General features: G+C 48.0%; 1 protein-coding gene across 2 annotated transcripts in view; it reads right to left on the bottom strand.

Moving 5' to 3' along the window:
- AGXT2 (alanine--glyoxylate aminotransferase 2) overlaps positions 1–18124 on the bottom strand; it is a 399919-nt gene that overhangs the window by 64081 nt on the left and 317714 nt on the right. For both annotated transcript variants that reach the window (XM_078674933.1, XM_078674934.1), the window contains exon 13: positions 16773–16871. In XM_078674933.1, coding sequence (XP_078531059.1) covers positions 16773–16871 — 99 coding nt within the window. The remainder of the gene's footprint in view (positions 1–16772; positions 16872–18124) is intronic.

Consider the following 18124-nt stretch of genomic DNA (forward strand, 5'->3'; position numbering starts at 1 on the left):
GAGTCTTTAAACAAGTGTGATGGATTACTATAAAGAGCCACTGACCTGATTATTTTCCCCTGTTTTTCCTGTCTTTACATTTTAATGGAATGCATCTGTCAGAAAAAAACTCTGAGTCGGCAGGAACACTGGATGAATGGGACTCAGTCAAATTCCAGGTATGTTGCCAAGGCATGACCTCCAAACCATTGATCGCTAGATAGCGAAAACTGTAGCTTAATGGTTGGGTGTGGTCAATGTGTCGCTATTATTGCCGGCTTGCCCAAAATGGCTGCTCATGATAAAATCTCGCAAAAGGTCCTCTGTGATTCTCTTCATTGAATTAGTATTCTCATGGGGTGTGGTGGGTCACCCTGGCTTATTGTGGGGTTCAGGAGGAGCATTGGTGGCTGATTGTTGATACCCCATGTCTTTTGGTGTCAGTTATACTTGTCTGTTTTGTTTTAGATAGTGCATCATCACTTTCTGGTCCTGGCTTCCCTGAGCTGTCATGGTTGGTGCCATCTCAGGCGTGACAGTCATGATAGTCATGATAGTTCCCATAATAATTTCATATCTATTACATACAATATTATTAGAAGCTTGACCAGTCATAATGTAAATTAAGCGCCCTCTCTGCCACTCCGCTTCACTGCTACATCTAGCACACACAGAATTGTTGTATGAGTTAGCATGGGAGTGGAAAGCTTACAACACCCTCCAGCCTTACACACATGGACAATCATAACAACTCTTTCAGCTAACTAAGAGACTCAGAACACTCAGTCCATGATTTGAAAGATAAGTCTCACTGAGTGTGTGCAGGGACTTATGACACAGCCAATGTCAAATGCCAATGGCGCAGTTGCAGAATTGGTATGGAGCCCTTAGGAGACAATATTTGTGTCCACACAGCGGAGCCAACTCTCAAAGCCCAGTTCCAATGACTAGCTCCTTGGATTCCCTTCTAACACATAGTACTTCCACTTCTTGGCTAAAAGCCAGCCTAACCACCCCTGCTACTGGCTCTCATCAGTCTTAGAAAACATCCAAGCGATGCCTCCACATTGTGTAGATTTATCTTCACAGAACATACTATCTACCTCCCCATGAGGTACAAAATAAGAGGGCTAGTAATGCAAACATGTACAAACACTGCAACAAATATCCATCTATTGCAGTGTAGTCACCTAATGTGTATGGGCTTAAGCCCTCTGGCAAAGAGCCCAGGCTTTTTTCTCAGTACCATTCTTAAAGATACATCTTTGAGTCCTTATGTCCCAGGAACCTACTCAAAATTGTAAGCAAACACACTCAGCTGTATGAGTATAATACACTGGGTCTTTATTTAATACAATTACTAGGAATTAACAACAGTGGTCGATCTCTGGTAGTCTCAGTAGCTTTCAGGAGGAAATTAATGTCAACTAGTAATTACCAACTCCCATATTTTGAGTAGCATTAATTCGAAGAAATGGTAAAGGAGGTAGAATTAGTGTTTGGGGTTTCCTTGAGATAGTTTCCTCAGGAGTTGGAACACTACCATCAAACTGGAAATGTATCAATTTCCTGCCATCAAGAGAACTTACGTGGTCTCCCATGGCTCACGCTTGTCGTCATGACTGTTTGGTATTTATATTTGTTCATTGTTGATTCTGATTCAACGAAGTGGACTGGCATATTAACCATTTGAAGATGACACCCATATTATAATTTTCTTAGATGTTGCCTGAATCAATTTGACACAATGGCCATCTGTCTCACTAACATTACGATTTGGATGAATGAACACTTGCTCTACAATAATCAACAAGATAAAACAGAGGTAGACATATCTTGTTTGTTACTGAAACACAGCTGAGTAATTATCGAGCAAAGTATAGTACACTGCAGTAGCTAGTTCAACATATTAAACCTAGTTTTAAATTTAAAATGCTAAACTACTGGGGGTTCTCATTGCTAAATCTCGGTCTGTGAAACCACAGATTAAATCAGTTTCTTCTCCATGAATGGTTAGCATCACCCTTAACTTTAGATTACACTACACCACCTTTCTGTATCTAGACATCAAAAAATCCCTTGTGCATATTGTTTTGTTATGTGTTTCCTGCATGGCCCATTGTAGTTTTCCCTATGGTAGCCAAATTGTGCATGTAGTAGGCCGCATTATCCTTTGCTCACGTAACTATATAAACACGCTTGTCTTTGTGCCACATCCTATTTTCCCACAGAACCTGCATATGTTTTCGTGTTTTGTTCTTTTCCTGGGATTTAGACTTCACACCCCAGACAAGGTCGAACAACAATGCCCCTTGTTATTTTCTCTGGTCAGGCACTAGTGACTGGATCACATAATACCAAAAGGCAGCTGTTGTTTATGCGCAAACATGTCTTGTCAAATAGGTGAGCACATAGGTCAAACAAATACACAAGGAGAGAGTTCAGAGACAAGAGGAGTGCATCAATCAAGATCAATCAATCAAGCAGCATTTGTAAGGCGCAGCACTGTCACCCCTAGAAGTATTTGGTCGCTGTGTCACCATCGAACAGCCAGGTATTGAGTCTCTTTCTGAACTCAGCCAGCGAGGGGACAGTATGGAGCTGGAGGGGAAGGTTGTTCCAGGTCTTGCCAGTAATGTAGAAGGAGCCACCGATGAGGCTGCGACGGATGCGTGGGGTGTGTGCGAGGTCGAGTAAAGAGGAGCACAGGTGTCTAGCGGGTTGGTGGAAGTTCAGTCGATGGTTGAGGGAGGCAGGTCCTAGGTTGTTTAGGGCTTTGTAGGTATGTGTGAGGATTTTGAACTGGCATCCCTTCTGGAGAGCCAGTGGAGGTCTCTAAGGTTGGGGCAATGTGAGTTCATATGGGGAGGTGCAGGATGAGTATCGGTGCGGTGTTCTGTGTGGTCTGGAGTTTTCTAAGGAGCAAGGTGGAGATACCGGTGTAGAGGGCGTTGCCGTAGTTGAGGCGGCTGGTGACAAGAGCCTGAGTGATGGTCTTTCTGGTGTTGGTTGGGATCCATCTGAAGATTCTGCAGAGCATGCGCAGTGTGTGGAAGCAGGAGGAGGCGACTGCGTTGACTTGTTGGTACTTGGTCAGTTGGCTGTCGAGGAGGATGCAGAGGTTGCAAGCACGGTCGGTCATTGTGGGTCCGAATTGTGCTGGCCTCCAGCTGTGGTCCCATGTGGAGGTGTTCTTCCTGAAGATCAGTATTTCAGTTTTGTTGGGGTTGAGTTAGAGGCAGTTGTCTCTCACCCATTTGGCTACATTGGTCATGGTGTTGCAGAAGTTGGTTTTGGTGTTGAATGGGTCTTCAGTGAGTGAGAGGATCAGTTGATTGTCGTCTGCATATGAGATTATGTTGAGTGATTGGGATCTGACGACGTCTGTGAGTGGGGTCATGTAGAGTTAAACAGGGTGGGAACTTTTGCCGATCCTGGGACAGATTGAACTCGGGCTTGTTGCCTACTACCTGTTTGCAGTGCACTCTTGCTGCAACACTACCCATCCACCGAAGTCACCTACCTGCCTCCCGCTGCCTCGCTAGTTCTTGCCATCATTCTAGCGCGGCCGCCGAGTGGAGTGCGGCCTGGGGACTACAATTCCCATCAGCCCATGCGACCCGCGCTTCAGCAAACCGCGCCAGGAGGCGCATAAAAACATCGTAAGCCCCACCTCGCGGGACGCCGGGCGAAGCCCGGGCAAAGGGCAGGCCGTCTGTGGCCGTCTGGGGCAGGAGGAGGCAGGGCTGGGGCCCCCCCTACATCTAGCAAAAAAAGGTACTGTACATTCATTTGTTGTCCAATAGTTTGTGGTCCTAAAGGTTTGGAACAATGGTGAAAAGGAAAATCCCGGAGGACCCTATTGACTCTGTTGGAGGGGCTACTAAGGGAGGAAAACGCGCTAAGAGACAGAAATGCAAGCCTGCTAGAAAGCGCCAGCTAAACGCAGGGGAAAATTGTGTTATGGACCGGATTGAAAGAATTGATGAACTGATCCTAGATTGTACTGACTTGCTACCAGCCACCCCATTCCAGGAGGAGATGCTGGCGAGATAGCTAGCTTAGGGGTAACAAAGGGTGGAAAGAGCAAAATAAGGGGGCCATCAGTTATACCTAGAATGTTTATGGGTAAACCACCTGCAGAGGCTAATCCACTAGCACCTAAGAATACAGAGGATAATCTAGATGTGTGTGGATCAAATGTAGATCAGATTACAGAAAGCTTCTTAAATCTACCCTGTACTAATAAGTTTACTGTTTTAGACCATATCGAAAATTCCCATCTTGATAGTGGGCTGGACTTGACAGGATCTGGTTTAAGTTCAGGAGAAAATATCCCTGAGATATTCCCAGAGGCAGCTGATCATCGTGATAAGCCTCTGTTCAACTTAGTAACTCATTTATGTGCCCTAATCAAGGGTATGCAAGTGAAGATTGATAATTTAACAGCTGTTGTAAACAATTTAAAGGTGGAACAAAATAAAGCTGCTGTAATACCTAAAGCCCCTAGCTCTAACCAGGTAAGCGCATCAACTCACGCAGGAAATGTTACCTCCCTGTTAAATAAAAAATCTAGACCAGATGCAGCTGCACCCAAAAGCTCTAGAACAAACGAGACTGTTAGACCAGGGAATATAGTGCCTTTGGAGAATCGGCAATCCAATGGGTACAACTTAATTCCAACAAGGGGTGCAACAAGGCAACCTGTGGATAATCGACCACCAAGACTAATTCAGGCTGGGTACAATCCCCCATCTAGCAGGCAGCAAATGGGCTATATAGGATCAAACAATGGTTTCACTACTCCAAATCTTAATCCCGCCAAATCACCACCAGTATACTTGATTAACATACCTAAGCTCCCTGTTGGCAGGGAACGCAAAACTCCCGATTCTTTGACCAACAAAGCTATCCATTGGATCAGGTATGTTAGGGGATGTAGATCAGTGATCAGGGAGGACATCCTGTGCGCAAGTAGGCTAACGTTCCAGGGTGATGCCTACGACTGCATAGAACTTATTTTAAAAAACCCAATGGTAGCTGGAGAACTATTAAATCTAGAATTTAGATCCTGTTCCCCAGATCATTCCAGGATCCAGATGAGAGCAACCCCCCGCCAGTCCTGGATGCCTATAAGAGGGAATCAGGACGATAGATCATATGGGGAAAGTTCAAGACTAGACTTGAACGATTGACCTCCATTCTTACCCCCAATTGAATTAGTAAGTGAAGTAGACAACAGGGAAACATCAGGAGAGGATCTTAGTTGTACTTTAGCTAATTCTCTTATATTTATTTAAAAACATTTTATTGTTGCATTTAAATACGTATATTCACAGGATTGTACACTGGTTGGTGTAGCCTCAACATTCAGCTGTCGCCAACCCTTAGTTCAACTGTTGTTTAAAAGAAAAAACTTACAACTCTAAGGTCTTTGAGTGGAAGCGCGTCCCTAATTAAGCATTTCACCCTTATCATCAGGATATGCAGTATAACGTTCAAGGCATCCGCGATACAATCTGCACATTCACTCATTCGGCACTACGCGCAGTAGGTCCCTGTGTCCCTTCTGACAGTGCTCCTTGCCCCCTTCCGTTCCCCCCCTACTCTGAATCATCCTCCTCCCCTGAGCTGTCCATGTCCTCCTCTTCTGGCAGTGGGTCACATAGATTCCCTCTATAGGTGTTCCATGGGGACCAGATTGTATTCCATTTGCGTGGGTTCATTCTTTGTTGATAGACCGCCCTTTCCACCATCATAAGCAAGTCCATGTTCCTACTCCACTGTGCCAGGGTCGGTGTTTCGTGTGCCCCCCACTTCTGTGCTATGTCTCTCTTTGCTAGCATCATGCCTATGATCACCCATTTCCTTCCATGCGGTGTCAAGTTGTTCGGGCCCCACACATTCAGCAAACATACCCTCGGGTCTGGTGTGAGTGGGATTTGTAAAGCTTGTGAGATCGTGCGTGTCACTCGCCGCCAGTAGTGCACCATGCTGGGGCAAGACCATAGGGTGTGGAACAGTGTGCCTTCCTCTCCGCAGTGTCTGAGGCAGTATGGGTTGTCTGCTCTTTGGATTTTGTGTAGAGTCGTGCGAGTGTAGTATACTCGGTGTAATATTTTAAATTGAACCAGCCTATATCTCGCTGAGATGCCAGCTTCTTTAGGTGATGCCAGGGCTGCATTCCAATTTGTCTCGTCTAACTCCCCCACCTCCTCCTCCCACTTTTCTTTCAGTTTTTGCAATGGGTCGGGTAGGTTGTTGATCAGTTTGCGGTAGGTGAGGGAGGTGGCACTGGCCTCCATGTAGTCTGTAAGTAGCCGGTCCTCTAGCGGAGCCGACTCCGGCACAGCAGTACCTGGCGCTATCGCCGTCAACAATGCGTGTCTAATCTGCAGATAGCGGTACGATTCAGTAAGGCCCATATCATATTGTTCCCTTAATGTTTCGAAGGGGACCACCCCACTGGTTGACCACATGTCTCCCACCGTAGAAATCCCGATCGTGTCCCACTGATCAAACCCTTTACTCTGCCTCAGTGTACCCAGAGCTTTGGCGTCCCATAAGGGTGTGAGTCGTGTAATCACTCCTTCCCATTTTAGTCGTGTTTGGGCTTTATGCCATATCATTACCGTGTGTTTGGTGGGTCCACTCAGTTTCGCCGTCAGGCCCTTGTTATATAGTGGGGCTAAAAGGGTGTTTGTGCCTAGCTGACGCCTGTCTGATAGATAAGCCGGGTCATCCTGCTGTCCATGTATCCATTGGTTGATCACCTTGAGGTGAGCCGCCCAATAGTATAGTTCCAGATTGGGGAGAGCTATCCCTCCACTATACCAGTCCCTGATCAGCTTCGCTGGGCGAACCTTGCCGGTTTATTGCCCCACAGTAGTCCCAACAGTTGGGCGGACACTTGCCGAAAAAATTTTGGTGGGACCACCGCTGGTGTATTCTCTAGGACATATAAGAAACGAGGCAATGCCAGCATCTTGAAAAGTGCCGCCCTGCCTAGCAACGTCAACGGGAGGGTTTTCCAATGACGCACGTCCGATTTCAACCTATCGAGAAGCGGCCTAAGGTTCAAGTCTTGGAATGTTGCGTGATCCCGTGTAATTTGGATCCCTAGGTATCTAAAGGAGGCGGTCTCCAGTATCAACGGGCAATCAGTACTCAGGGTCGGCGGCGCTCCGTGTATCATATAAAGTACTGATTTCGACCAATTAATCCTATATCCGGAGTACGTCCCATGCCTCTCACACAAAGCAAGCAACACCGGAATACCCGTTATTAGGTCCGTCAGGTAAATTAGCATGTCGTCGGCGTACAATGACACCCTATCTTCCCATCCCTCCCCCCACTGTATGCTCCGCAGCAACTGGGTAGATCGAATGATAGTGGCTAAGGGCTCCAGCACTAGGGCAAACAATAACGGCGAGAGTGGGCATCCTTGTCTCGTGCCTCTCGCTAAAGGAATTTCCCTCGAGAGGTGGCCGTTCGCCGCCACTCTTGCAATCGGCCGTGTGTACAAGAGCTTCACCCAATTCACGAATTTCGGGCCAAAACCTAGATGTACCAGCACCGCAAACAGGTAGCGCCACTCCACCAAGTCAAACGCCATTTTGGCGTCAAGCGAGAGTATCGCCGCAGGCTTTGACAACAGCGGTGCCCGTGCCAGCACCCCATGCAATCGCCTGAGATTCATCGCCGTACTCCTGTGGGGCATGAACCCCGACTGATCAGGATGAATTAGTTGTTGCAGATGGGGCAACAGTCTGTTGGCCAACAATTTCGCCAAGATTTTACTCTCCGCGTTAAGGAGGGAGATTGGGCGATATGACCCGCAGTCTTCCGGTGGTTTGCCGGGTTTTGGTATTGCTATTATGGTCGCCGCACGCTGGTCAGGTGGCAGCCGTCCCTGTTCCAGACAATCCTGAAACATGTGAAGTAGGGGCGTAGCGAGCGTCTCCGACATGGTCTTGTACCATTCGATTGGTATCCCGTTGGGGCCCAACGCTTTCCCCGAGCGCAGCGCCGCGATCGCCAACTGTAACTCCTCGACAGACAGGTCAGATTCCAACTCGTCACGGTTTTCTTGTGACAAGACGCGAGTGGGTACCCCCATGAGAGACGCTTCCGCCATCTCCCGTGTGACATCGATTTCTGGGGAGTATACTGTTTGAAAGTGATCCGCCAGGAGTTCAACTATCAGTGATGGACGGGATTGCAGTACACCCGTAGGATCTCTCAATTGCAATATGGCTCTTTGTCCCCCTCGTTTTTTATCCAACCAGGCCAGGAGCCGACCTGCCTTTTCCCCTACGTCGTATACTCTGTGTGCTGTCGTTGCTATGGAGTCTACCACCCCGCGGCGGATGTGATCGGCGTGGCGCTGTTGGTGCATCCGGAGCGTATGCAGCGTGTCTCTTGTCGGGTCAAGCTCATGGGCAGCATTGGCTCTGGCAAGTTTGTCTTCTAAGTCTGATAATTCCAATTTCTGCGTGTGTTTGTGGTGTGTGACCATGGAGACAGCCTGTCATCGAAGCACCGTTTTGTAGGCCTCCCATAGGATAGTGGGAGAGGCCACCGACCCTTCGTTTTCCGCGAAGTAGGACCTCGTACCCCTCTTTAGTGTTTTGGCCACTAGAGGCACTTTAAGGTATCCTGGGTGAATCGGGTAAATGCGTTTGTGGGTACGGTCCGGATTGGAAAGGACCAGTGTCACCGGGGAATGGTCTGATATACCCCTGGGTTTAATTTGTACATCTGATATCGTGAGACGTCCGTGCCCTAATGTTAGGAAATAATCGATCCGTGACAAACTATCATGGACCGCCGAGTGATATGTGTATTGTCGGTCGTCCGGGTGGAATTGCCTCCAAAGGTCTATCAAGCCCTGCACCTCTAAAAAGTCGTGCAGCCGGGAGGGACCAGGAGACTGGGCTCGCCTCGGGAATCTATCGTGTGTGTTGTGTACCACTGCATTGAGGTCCCCACCTAAGACGAGGTCCCCCTCTGGGAGTTCCAGAAGGAATTTCCCTAATTCCGGAAAAACGATTGTATGAAGCGCTGGCGGGATATACACTGAGACTACATTTAACTTTCTCCCTTCCCACTGCCCATGGGTCGCTGCAAAACGCCCCTGTGTGTCTGTCTTCGTGGACTGGACTATGAATCTGGAGGAGTGGTGCATTAAGATACCTGTACCACGGGACCCCTTGGTAAATTCCGAGTGGACTATCATCCGGTAACCCTTTCTGTCCAGGGCCTGCGTTGCTGTGCCTGTTAGGTGCGTCTCCTGTAGCAGGACTAGGGTCGGATTCGATCATTTTATACTCTGTAGTACCAAACCCCGTTTGACCTTGTCCCCCAGGCCCCTCACATTCCAAGTCATAAGGCTCAACGGAGGCACGTGGCTCAGCACGGAGTCCCCCCCCCCTGTGTCAGCTTGTGTGATGTGCGCCATAGTGTCTGTGAGCATCAATGTAACATAGCGACTGAGGTCTAATGCGTTGCCCTCTGCCTGTTATACTACGCTTGCGCGCCTTGTGATTCCGCTCTTGACCATTCAAACCGTGACTTAACTCACAAACCAACCAACCCCCAACACCCCCCCTCCCTGCCCCCCTGCTTAACGGACCTGAAACTGCCCACCCCCCCAACTTAGCAGAGTGCCTGATCCCAACCCAAAAACACAGTACTTGCTCGCTGGGGTGAAGGACTCTCCGGAGTCAGCGGCCCACTTTCTAGAGCACGGGGGCTCTCCACCCAGTGTCCATGGCGGCACTGCAGGTCAGCGTTACTTTTGGTCGGGAAGATCATCTCTGGACATTATTGCTCTTCGTTAACTTCCGTTTCTGGAATGTCGTGCAGCGGCGATTGCGGTCCATTGCCCCCGGTGGGTGATTGAGAGCACTGACGGGATCCGCCTGCGCGATTCGCGTTCGACCTGGCCGAGCGGCGAGGTCTGTCCACCGGCCTCCAACCCTCCAGCCATTCTGTCGCCATTTCTGGGTTGTCGAAGAACCATGTTTTGTTATCCGCCACTATTCGCAGCTTGGCCGGGAAGAGCATTGAGTAGGGAATTCCTCTCGCCCTGAGTTCTTTTTTAACTTCAAAGAAGGTTCTCCTCCTCCGTGCGACCTCCGCCGTATAGTCCGGGAAGAATGCCAGTGTGGAGTTTTGAACTCTAATAGGTGGAGAGTTCCTTGCTGCTTGGAGGATCGCATCCCTGTCCCTGAAATTGAAAAGTCTCGCTATAATTGGCCGTGGGTTAGCGCCTGTTTTTGGGCGGCCCCCGGGGACTCGGTGCGCCCTTTCCACTGTAAAGAAAGACGAGAGGCCCTTGGGCTGGAGGCGTTGCTTGATCAGTTCTTCCACATATAAGTCCATTGCTCTCGTGTCCTCCGATTCTGGAACCCCTATTATTCGGACGTTGTTGCGCCTCGAACGCCCTTCCTGGTCATCCAGTTTGTCGCGCAGTTCTTTATTTTCCTTTGTAATCCTTTCCATGTTCAATTGCAGCTTAGAAACATCTTCCACCAACGACTTTTTCCGTCATTTTATGGAAGTCCGCACGGATTAGCGTGATTTCCGCGGAGATCGACCCCACTGTTGCTTACACCTGGGTGAGGGCCCGCATCACATCGTCCAAGGTTGCTTTCTTTCCGCTCGTCGCATCCGTGGTCTTGCCCGTCTGCGCCTTCGCGTCTGGTGGGGAGGAAGTGTTCTGGCCATATGCGTATTTTTCTAGACGGGATTGTGCAGCTCCGCCTTTCGGTCCCTTGCCGGCCATCTCGGTGGCCCCGTCTGGTATGCCTCAAAGTGGTGTCTTGCCGTGTGGTATTGCACCAAAGGCGTGAAGGTCGTCGGGGAATAGCTCCTGTAGACACCGACCGGCACGCGCCGCAGGCCGGCTGATCCCAGTGTCTGTTGGGTGACTGAGTTCGTTGCCTGCTTAGCGTCCAGCCACCGGTGGGCACAATCCGCACCTCCCGCCTCTCCCAGCCGGTCGCCAATCCTCCGTCTAATGATAGTCGCCTATGATTCGGCTTGTCCTGGCTGCCCTGTTTATTCTGCTGCGCGGCGACCGCCGCGACAAGGGCCAGTGTGGGGCAGTCCCTCAAAGTCGTGTCCGCCGCGGCGTCACCAGCTCAATGGTGGCGGGCGTCGCCCGCGGGTGTGGCAGTGTTTATGCTGGCGGTCTACTGGTCTCGGCCGGGAGCCACCAAGGAGTCCGGTACAAGAGGCGTAAGCTTAGTGTGCCTCTAATGTCGTAGGTCGGGACCCCTGTACTGCGAGGCAGTTCCAAGGCGGGAGGCGCCACAGTCCTGTGCGGGAGTACGTGGCCCGTCTCCACACCCCTGCAGCTGATGGGGTGCGGTGTCTCGTGAAGCTGGGTCTGGGCTCGGGAGGCTGCGGGCAGTGATTCTGGACAGGTGCCGGTTTCCCCCTTCTTGCAGCCCAGCCCCCGGCCGCTGTGTGGCCTGTGACGCGCGCCCCTGCTCACCGGGTATTCAGCGGTCAATGCGACGACTCTCTTCGCCTTCCGCCGGTGTAAGCGGGCCCCTCGTCGGTCTCCACTGGGCACCCCCGACTCTCACCTCGGATGCGGGCGCACTCCTCTCCCAAAATGGCGGCTCCAGCCTCCGAGGTCGCTGGATCCTCCACCCCCGGACAGTGATCGGGTGTGTCCGCAAGGAGTCCGCAGGGAAGTCCGGGCCACCGATCCTCGGCCCCCTCCTTTCAACGTTGATTCTGGAGCGCCCAATCCTCCGTCGCTTCGAGCTCGCCTGTGGACGGGCACTTCCGGCGCTATCTCGCCCAGCCCGTCGCACTTCCGGTCTGTTCTCCTCTGCAGGCAACTCCCCGGCTTCAATACCTCCCGGCGGCCCAAGCTGGCCGCGCTCCGAACTGTGCTTCCCGACTTCGGATTTCTGTTCCGATGGTCCCCTTCTGTGCCGCCCGGTCCAGGGCGTCGGTGCCGTCCCACTACAGATGTTTGTGTGACGGATTAATGTACGGATTTCACCGGAGGCCGCTTCAACTGCGGAGCTCGCCTAGATTGCTGCCACCATCTTCGGCTGCCAGCCACGCCCCCCAGCTAATTCTCTTATAAATCAAATTCCACTGGCCTGTCCCACTGATGAATCTATCCTACCCCCTATTGAATTAGCCAGTAAAAAAGACAAAAATGAAACTACAGGAGAAGATCCTAGTTGTATCTTAGCAAATTCCCTTATAAATCAAACTCTAGGGACTTGTCCCACTGATGAACCTATCCCCCCCACTATTTACCAAGAGTCCTCAGGGAAGGCTTGTTCTGTGGCTTGTGTCAGTAACCATGGATCCGTTCTTTCATGGAACATAGCTGGCCTAAAGACTAAGCTAGAGTCACTTGATTGGGCATTATTTATCCGAGAGCATGAATTATGCCTATTCCAGGAAACATGGGCAATGGAGGAAGCAATGGAGGAAGTACATTTCCCTGGCTATTTAAATTATAGCATCCCTGCAGTGAAGGAAGGGAGGGGGAGACCATCTGGAGGGCTAACTATCTGGTTAAGACAGGACCTGGGGGTAGTAGTAAAAACTATTCCCACTAACCACAGAGATCTCCAGGTCCTAAGACTTAAGTTTCCAAATCTTGTACCAGTTTATGTCTACAACATGTATGTGAGAAGTACGGGGGCAGAAAATCAGAGATTCTTGTGCTCTTGTCTCAAGAGCCAAGCGTGCCTGGGATGAGAAACGATGGATTGACCTTAGGAAGCAGGTTCCTGTAAAGACACGCGTAGATTTTGGAATGTCTACAAGTGGGGTGTGGAGGGTAACCCGGATAAGCCACAGAATTGGGTCCCCCAAGAAAGGTGGGTAGAACACTTTTAGCCCCAATATGCCAAGGGTCAGGACACGCAATCAATAGTGGAAGTCCCTTCTGAGCCCCAAACTGAAGATCTTTTACTTTAAAGGATGCTCAGTGTGCACTAAGTCTAGTGGTCCCTGGTAAATCGCCAGGTATTGATGGTATACCCGCAGATCTTTTTTTGCAAGACCAGAATTCTTGGGGCTGTTATATACTTCTTCTGGCAAATATGGTTGCCAGGGGAGCCCCCATACCAAGCTCTTGGAACGGGGCTGAGATCATACCCGTTTTTAAAAAAGGAGATAAGTCGCAGCCAGGTAATTATCGCCCAATCAGCCTGATTGACACCTCCCAAAAAATATTTGGCAGGCTGGTTCTAAATAAAATTCTTGATTAGGAATGTAACAATAAGATCTTATCTCACTTGCAGGCAGGGTTTAGAACTTCAATCAGCACGGTCGACCAGGTGCTGCATTTTGCTATGCTGTACTGGAAGACCGTGCTGATTGGACATGGAAGTTTATATGCGGCTTTTATAGATTTAAGAGCGGCATTTGACCTGGTTCCTCGTTCTACCTTATGGAGTGTCCTTAGCGGCATGGGTTTGCCAGGGCCCCTCTTATCGTTGGTAAAAAAACTCCACGAGCAAAACTATGCGCAAATCAGGTGGGGGAGACCCGGGAATGTTACTCCGCAGTTCCCAGTGGAAACTGGAGTACGCCAGGGCTGCGTCCTGGCGCCAACACTATTTTCCTTATATATTAATGATGTGGCAAAGATTTTAATTGACTCCAATATTGATGCACCGATCCTTGCTGGAGCAAAAGTCCCTATTTTAATGTTTGCTGACGTTTGTCTTTTAGTTTCAAAAACTCCTAGTGGGCTTCAAAAAGGTTTGAAGCTTTTTGAAGATTTTTGTACCGCTCGGGGTTTAGAAGTAAACGTACAGAAATCAAAGTTTATGACTTTTAATGCTTCTAAATCTTTTAAGGGTACTGTGAACATGAATCAGGGTCCTCTGGAAAGGGTCCAAGCCTTTAACTATCTGGATGTTTGTATAGACCGCAATTTGTCTTGGAAACAACAAATTGAATTGGCCACCCTAAGAAATAGGCAGTTAACTGGAGCCTTGTGCCTTGAACACCAGAAGTCGCTTACTAAGCCAATAGCTCCGGTACTGGCGGTCTATAATGGTAAAGCAGTCAGCTCCGCCCTGTATGGGGTTGAAATGTGGGGATGTGAAAGCCTCAGGGGGATGTCAATCTCTGAAAATTCCTTTTTAAGGAACTTAATAAAATTACCACAGAGTACCCCTATGAATCCCCTCTATTATGATCTTGGGTTATCCCTAATAGCGCTCATAGCATCCTTTCGTCCAGTTTTATACTGGAGGAGGATCTGGATCACGCCGGAACTTGAGATTTTTGCAAGGGGCCTGCTTGACATTATTCGTAGTGACATCTTGCATAAGATCAAGTGGTTAGAGCACATCCGGGGCCTCTTGACTAACATGGGTTTACGGAATCTGTGGGAGGATCCTACAAACTCAAAGTTCCCGCCCAAAAAGATTCTAAAGACCCTATATTGGCAGTTTGTGGCCTCAGGGGCTTATAGGTCTATTGACCTTGGGTCTTTGACCGGAATGTTTTTGGATATTAAGGATGTCCCAAAATTGGAAGCCTTTTGGGATGCTATCTTGAAACCTCTTGATCGTAAATTATATTTCCAACTGAGGATTGGGAGCCTACCGGTAGGGGCATTTACTAGTAGGTGGTCTCCGGGGGCTAAGGCTGTTTGTCCATCTTGTTTAGCTCGCCCGGAAACCATTGGACACCTGCTATTCGAATGCCCAGTGTACATCGAGCCCCGGAGAATGTGGCTTCGCCCAATGTGCAGGTTAATGGGTACCGACCGGGGGTCGTGGCAGTTCGTATTATCCGTTCCTGTACTGATATGATAGTTTGTATAGCCGTGGCAAAATACTTGGGCTGGGCCTGGGTTATCAGAAGTAGAATGCTCAAAGATTAATATGTATTCACTGTACCGAAATCAAATTTTAATTCTGTATGTACTTATTTAATTCCATAGTTGTAATGGACTTAATTGCATAATGAATTTATGGGTTTTTATATGTAAATACTCACAATTTTTTAAATTTTTTTTTAAATTGTATTAATATGTCTAAACTCTATTTGTATGTACGGTTTGCTTTTATGACAATCGTCGAATAAAGCTTGTCTAACTGACTGGAAACAGGGTGGGACTGAGGGATGATCCTTGTGGTGTGCCGCATTTGATGTCTTTGAGTGTGGAGGTGAAACAAGGCAGTCGGATGCTCTGTGTGAGTCCTGTAAGGTAGGAGGCGATCCACTTGAGGGCATCTTGCTGCATGACTATGTTGTAGAGTCTGTTGATGAGGGTGTTGTGGGAGACTGTGTTGAACACCACGGAGAGGTCAAGGAGGATCAGGGCCAAGGTGTCTCTACAGTCGAGGAGTCTTGTGATGTTGTCTGTGGGGGCAGTCCGTGTGATCTCAGTGCTCAGTGCTGTGGTTGGCACAGAATCCTGATTGGGAGATGTCAGGTGGTTTTGTTCCTGAAATTCAGTGAGCTGTGCAGCTTGATGGCGTTCTCGAGTAATTTGTCTGGGAATGGGAGCAGGGAGATCGGACGATAATTTCCCAGACTGTTGAAGTTGGCAGAGGCTTTCTTTAGGAGGGGTCTGATGACTGTGTGTATCTATCTGTCCAGGAAGGTTGATGTGGAGATGGAAGTGTTTAGGATGCTGGTGATTTGCTTGCTGAGTGGGTTTGTTTCAAGGGAGGAAGGGGTCAGGGGGCATCCCATAGTGGATGGAAGACTTGATGGCTGAGGTGGTCAGGGCGGGGAGTGGAGACCAGGTGGTAATGGCTTGGCTGATGTTTGCTGGTTAGTTGAGGTCATTGGGGGTTGAGGGTGGTGGGATGGAGGTTAAAATTGTTGGGCCTTTCCTATTTTCTGTACCCTTCAAAAAGACTAACAACTAGATTCACAAGGTCATCTGTGCACTTAAGGGTCCATTTCTGAAAGGATGAAGAATTAAGGGTATTAACCAAATGTTGCCGCTATTTTCCCATTGTCTAAATGCTTAGTCCAATTAAGGGAAGGGAAAATCTGTTTTCATGGCAGGTATCAGAGTCAATATTCATAGACTTGTAGAAGAAGAGGTTTCCATAAAAAAAATTGTTCCCCATGAAGAAACAAAAAAAGGTTGAATGTCCAAATGCGCCTAACTACAATATTTTCTCGAAGGGCTGTGTAAAGGGTGACACATGCGAGAAATCCTAGGAATCTGCATCTTTCAGAAGAACTTCTGAAATCCTAAAGTCATAAAAATGATGTATGTTGTTTTGAATTTGACCTCCCAACAAGAACGACAAAAGATACAATTGACACATAAAAATGAAACGTTGATTACAGCAACAGCATAAATAATCTAAATAACTTAGCTAATTATCCCATTCCCGTTCATGATCTCCATTGGCCCAATTCAATACACTTACTGAACAAGTAAAAGGCACTGTAGCAATTGTTAGGATAGGAAGATCAGCCATTGTCATTGAGAGAGCCTTTTGGGCTTTTTTGTGAGTGTTCCGAAGAATCATTTGCCTCAGGTAAGGAAAGTGATAAGGGGAGGCAGACAAATAACATTTTTAGATACAGCATATTCGATTAACAAAGTAAGAAGATCCCTTAAAAACTCAAGGAAAGTCTAAAAATGTACTCAAAACACAGACCTAAGTCAAAGTGAGTATATTTTTTACTTTCAGTCAGGGAGTTTTGTTACTCAGGTCCATGAGCGTTTGAGAATTATTTCCGATATGAGAAAAACATTTCAGCTATAAAACATAACACAAATATAATTACGTGTTTATATGTATTAACAATTGCTGTACCTGGCCATAGAGTCCACCCTTGCCAATCAGTACTCCCATGTCCTTGATGTCTTCCCAGATTTGGCTCACTTCTTCAGGTGGAAGAGGTTGGCGACTTTCCTGGTACAGAAGAGGAGATTTTAGTTTAATGTAAATAAGAATGTGTGGTACATAACTATTTTCTAATTGCAATATTCCATTATCCTTAGTATTTTACAGTTCTAGGCATGCCATCCTATGGAAAGAAGCAAAAAAGATAGATTGATCCTACCTTTTGTACAAGAGTTTTTCTATGTAAGAATGAATTCACTGATAAAGCTGAGAAAACGAACATTGCCATTTAGACTTAGGCTGGCACCTGCGGTGTGATGGAGGACCTGCCACTGATGTCTTGGCGGGGGACTGCCTCCCATAATTAGATATCCCTGCTATGCCGACAAGGGTTGTTTTGCTGATGGCAATCCTGGCTATACAGTGGGACCCCCTTTTGTCAGAACTGAGATGCCTGCTGTTTGTCATGTCATGATGACTTGTTGGCATAATGTTTGAATTTCAAAAACATTGTTTCTATAGAAAGGAAACAATGGCCATTACATGCCTGTCCGTGGGGAAGGGGGGCGGGCATCAACAGGGGGGAAAGATAAGCGGGCCATAAATGTTTTATTTACTAATATCTTTGGTGCGGTTTGATAAAGCGGTATAAAAGTTTATAACTAAACCAGCTCGCTGGAATTCACAGTGGGAGGTTGGCGAGGCAATAAAGAAATATTGGAAGCACAACCATTTTAATCAATGCCACCCTGCATGTTACTCATAGTTTCTAAGACTGCCAAAAGTCCATGCTACCCTTATGATACACCAGAGCCTCACCTAAATTACCAAACATGAGAGCTTTCGCTGTGTGATATATCCTTACCCACACGTATCCTTAAGTTGTCAACGTCCCCAGGTCCCCCTGCATGGATTGGTCAATTGTTTACACAGGTTTTAGATCAATTGATGTGGATGCTAAACTGTCTGCACAATTCCTCCAGGTATCTAATCGTAGGCAGTAGCCCTTAACATCTACCATTGAAGAAGAGCACCATATCATCTGTGTTAAGCGGGATCACATGCATCCCACCTTTTAGTAGTATTCCGCTATCTTTTTTCAACTCATGGGAGCTCGGAACAGATCTCTATTGATAAGGCAAAGAGAATGGGGAGATTGGTCAACCCTTTATAGTTCCTCGATGGACTGAGTAGGTTGGTGAAATTAGTTTCACTCTTTTCAAGGAAGCCAGTATCTCAGTATTTTGAATGTCTTTGTTCGCCTTCTATTGACCCCGATAATACTCACAAATGGTTGTATTAATTCCAGTCTGGTTTTGTGT

The sequence above is a fragment of the Lissotriton helveticus genome, chromosome 2_1 (genome assembly GCF_964261635.1).
Source record: "Lissotriton helveticus chromosome 2_1, aLisHel1.1, whole genome shotgun sequence".
In the NCBI taxonomy this organism is placed as follows: domain Eukaryota; kingdom Metazoa; phylum Chordata; class Amphibia; order Caudata; family Salamandridae; genus Lissotriton; species Lissotriton helveticus.